Source organism: Gekko japonicus, unplaced genomic scaffold (genome assembly GCF_001447785.1).
Source record: "Gekko japonicus isolate JY-2015 unplaced genomic scaffold, Gekko_japonicus_V1.1 scaffold2236, whole genome shotgun sequence".
Lineage (NCBI taxonomy): Eukaryota > Metazoa > Chordata > Lepidosauria > Squamata > Gekkonidae > Gekko > Gekko japonicus.
Window position 1 is genome coordinate 276,674 of NW_015176518.1, and position 4,444 is coordinate 281,117.

The 4,444-nt window shown below is 53.4% G+C and overlaps 1 protein-coding gene across 1 annotated transcript in view; it reads left to right on the forward strand.

The window, feature by feature from the left end:
* The first annotated feature begins 3,868 nt into the window (after window positions 1-3,868).
* The window catches only part of LOC107124003 (homer protein homolog 3-like), a 20,449-nt gene continuing 19,873 nt past the window's right edge, over window positions 3,869-4,444 (forward strand). The window contains exons 1-2 of the mRNA XM_015427378.1: window positions 3,869-3,983; window positions 4,093-4,274. Of these exons, the coding sequence (XP_015282864.1) occupies window positions 4,270-4,274 (5 nt within the window). The 5' untranslated portion in view covers window positions 3,869-3,983; window positions 4,093-4,269. The remainder of the gene's footprint in view (window positions 3,984-4,092; window positions 4,275-4,444) is intronic.

A 4,444-nucleotide genomic window follows, 5' to 3' on the forward strand; every position in this document is an offset into this window, starting at 1 on the left:
AGCTTAGAGGGAACGCTGCCTGTGAGGTATGTGGGGCTGAGAGAGCTCTTTCGAGGATTGCCCTTGAGAGAACAGCTCTGGGAGAACTTGTGACTGACCCAAGGTCACACCAGCAGCTGCATGTGAAGGAGGAGTGGGGAATCAAACCCAGTCCTCCCAGAATAGAGTCTGCACTCCTAACCGCTGCACCAGACAGGCTCTCAGCATGGTCTGGGGGCCACAGAGTCCACCCTCCAAAACTGCCATTTCCTCCAGGGGAACTGATTGCTGTAATCTGGAGTTCATTCCACGAGATCTCCAGGGCCCACCTGGGGTTTGGCACCCCCCCCCCCGAGCCTGACATCCCTCAGCCTATTCCTTCATGTTAGGTTCAGTGCTTGTTTTCTGCATGCTACTTTTTTAAGGACTGGGGGCAAAACTTCCAGACTGGTATTTTATCCTTAGGACCGGTCCAGCTACATAAAACAACCCCCCTCCTCTGCCTACCAGGCGCCAGTATGAGTTTGGGGAGGAGGTGCTTTCTGGAATCCCACATGTCCTCCATTTCCCCCCCCCCACGTCCTAAGCGCCCTCCAAAATTTGTCAATCATCACAGTTAGGAACCACTGCTGTCCGTTAGGTTTGGTGTAGTGGTTAAGTGCGCGGACTCTAATCTGGGAGGACCGGGTTTGATTCCCCACTCCTCCACTTGCACCTGCTGGATGACCTTGGGCACGCCATAGTTCTGGCACAGCTGTTCTTGAAAAAGAACAGTTTCTCTCAGAGCTCTCTCAGCCCCATCTACCTCACAGGGTGTCTGTTGTGGGGAGGGGAAGGGAGAGGAGTTTGTAAGCCGCTCTGAGACTCCTTTGGGCAGTGAAGGGCGGGGTATAAATCCAATCTCCTCTTCTCCCTCCTCTTTCATAACTGTTGTTTGGTGTAGTGGTTGAGTGCGTGGACTCTAATTTGGGAGAACCGGATTTTATTCCCCACTCCTCCACTTGCACCTGCTGGGTGACCTTGGGCAAACCATAGTTCTGATAACAGCTGTCCTTGAAAAAAGAGCAGTTTCTGTCAGAGTTCTCTCAGCCCCGCCTACCTCACAGGGTGTCTGTTGTGGGGAGGGGAAGGGAGAGGAGTTTGTAAGCCGCTCTGAGACTCCTTTGGGCAGTGAAGGGCGGGGTATAAATCCAATCTCTTATCTTCTTCTTCTAGGTGTGGGTTATGTGATACTGTAATTTCCTGTGTCCGGCGGAGCGCCGTGCGCAAACACTCACTCACCTTAATCATCCGCTTCACTGGTTGATTCCCGGTCGTCTCCCGATCATAAAGCAGAGTTCCCCGAATTAAATGGGCTGGCAGTCATTTCCAGACGAGCCAAAGACAGTTCGCCCTTCATCCCGGGCATCGTCACTACCGTAAAGAATTCTGCACCGCAAGATGTAGAGGCGGCCATGAACCCAGATCACTTTTCTTGGTAAAGGATGATCAGATTAGTGGAAGGGAGAGCTACACTTAGGGGGCCGGCTGCGATAACTAAACGGAGCATCCGTGTGCCGTTGCTGTCTACTCGAGCATGAAGAATAAGGGAGGGCTGTTACCTTGACATCCTGCGTGCTGGCTTCCCCTTGGGGCACCCAGTTGGAAGGGGGAGGATGCTGAGCTAGGGCGGCCTCATCTGAATCCAGCCAGGCTCCTCATCTTGATCTAGGCCAGTCTGGTGCAGTGGTTAGGACCGCAGACTCTAATCTGGGAGGACCGGGTTTGATTCCCCATGCCTCCACGTGCAGCTGCTGGTGTGACCTTGGGTCAGTCACAAGTTCTCTCAGAGCTGTTCTCTCTCAAGGGCAGTTCTCAAGAGAGCTCTCTCAGCCCCACCTGCCTCACAGGGTGTCTGTTGTGGGGAGGGAAAGGGATTGTAAACCGCTCTGAGACTCCTTTGGGTAGTGAAGGGCGGGGTATAAATCCAATCTCCTCTTCATCTTCTTGTAAAGATCGGCAATTGGGCCATGATCGCTAAATGGAACCTCCATGTCAAGAGGCAGTCTACGTTTGAGTAACAGAGGCAGGGACAAACAACAGAGGGGAAAGACATCACTGAACCTTTGTTTGTGAGCTTTGCAGTGTGAATTGGGCTGAAAGCTGTTGGAAACAGGGTGACCCTTTCCAGTAAGGGATATTTTGATCAGAACGAAATGAAACCTCTCTATGTAGGACCAGTCTGCCTTTTGGTCTGAAGAAGCAGTGTTCTTTTGGAACTTCCTCCTTCAGGGATAGACTAGAGCAGTGTTCCCTCTAAGCTGAGTCAGTGTGAGCTAGCTCACAGTTTTTTCAGCCCACGGCTCACACACTTTTGTCTCAGCTCAGGAAGGGACGGCTCCAGAGCAAACTGATTGATGCAGCAGCCAAATCGCTCGCTCACAAACTTTAATGCCAGGAGCTCACAAGGTTGAATTTTTGCTCACAAGACTCCACAGCTTAGAGGGCACATTGGACTACAGTGGGGTTGCCATCCTCCAGATGGGTCCTGGAGATTTTCTGGAACTCCCAGCTACTCCCCAGACTGCAGAGATCAGTTCTCCTGGAGAAAATGGCAGCTTCGGGATCCCTTCCTGGCTGAGGTCCCTGCCCTCCTTAGGCGCCACCCCCCCCAAATCTCCAGAAATCTCCCAACCCGGAGTTGGCAACCCAGGCACACCTCCTATCCATGCCTGTGGGCTTTCTGGAAAGACCTGGTTGGATGCTGGCTTACATGGACTGATCCAACAATAGCAAGGATAGTTGGTAGAACCTCCATGTTCAGAGACAGCCTACCTCTAGAGTTGCCAACTTCCCGGGGGTGGCTGGAGACCTCCTGGGATTACAACTGATCTTCAGGAAGGGTTACCAACCTCCTGGTGGTGGCTGGAGATGTCCTACTACTACAACTGATCTCCAGGTCACAAGAGATCAGTTCCCCTGGAGAAAACGGCTCCTTTGAAAGGCGGACTCTCTGGCATCAATCTCAATTGAAGCACCGCCCCTTCCCCAAACCCCGCCTTCCTCAGGCTCCACCCCCCAAAAAAATGTCCAGGTATTTCCCAACCTGAACTTGGCAACCCTATCTGAGATCCGTTCCCCTGGAGACAATGGCCAGTAGGGCATTATACTCCATTGAAACTCCGCCCCTCCCTAAACTCCGCCCTCCTCAGGCCCCACCCACCCCAAATCTCCAGGTGTTTCCCAGCCTGGAGCTTCCAGCCCTGCCCCCCACACACACACTGGTGGCCAAGTAGGGCCTGACTGCCCTAAGGATCATCCATAATCCTTCCAAATTCTATAAGAAACTGAGAGCCTTTACATTCTCCCAAATGACAGCCTCTCTACAAGCTTTTTTTCAGGGAACTTGTTGGGTGATAGTGAGATACTGAAAAAATGGTATTTAGCAGAGATAAGATAGTCCAGCAGAGCCTGAGTAAAATAATTCAGACTCAGAGTCCATGTGTGATTAAAATATAAAGTTTTTTGGCAGGGCTGCGGAACCCGCGCGGCGCGGAGCCTTCCAGCAGGTGGCGCCGCCGAGCCGGCGAAGGGGGGACCCCCCGCTGGAAAGAAAAGTCAGAAGGGGGGGGAGAGAGAGAAATGTGAGCGAGATACGGCAGGAGTTGGCCAAGGAAGGAAGGAAGAGCGATCTTTTTGTGTGTCATGTGTAAAAAGGAGAACAAAGACGGGCGCTGCAAAGGATCGCGGCTGGGTGAGCGGCTTGGCTTCCTGGGATTTATTTTTAAGCGAGTTTAAAGGTGGGCAGGCGAGGCTAGTGGAAGAGAGCAGGGAGAGGGAGGGAGGGCGGAGAAGCAAAAATAGTATTTGTTGCAAAACGCCAGCTGACTCGCCTCTGCCGTTTCCGCCCTCTGGCAAGCACAAGAGACGGGGAAAGATCCCGCTTCGCCGGAGACGGGGAAGGGACGGAAAGTTCGTCTCGCTGGGATCTCCCACCCCCCCAGGCACGCGGAGGGGGCAGGCAGGTGTCCCAGCCTTCGCCCTTTTCTCTCTTCACCCCCCATTCCATTCCCCCGCCCTTGGGGGGCATGCATGCACGCTCACCTCTCTCTCTCTCTCGCCTTTCCTCCCAAGCCTGAGATGCACGCCCTCCTTCCTCCCGTCGCGAACTAGCTGCTTTTCCAAAGTGGAATTCCGCAGGAAATTCGGAAGGAGATCCGGATCCGGAGAGGAGCAGGCGCCGGGGGAAAGCAACGTGGACAAGATCGCGCAAAGAGGAAGGGGCCCGAAAGAAAAGTCCCTTTGGAGACGATGGGGTGAGAGAGAGCCGACAGTTTTAGTTGCATTTTAACTGAGCCATGCATGCGGGGAACTGCTCTTACGGCGACCGTTTCGTAAGATCTGTTGGAAACAATCGGGGTGCATTTAAAAAAAAAACAACACCCCCAACCCCCCTACCCACCCCCACCCCCAAGTCGCCGGAATG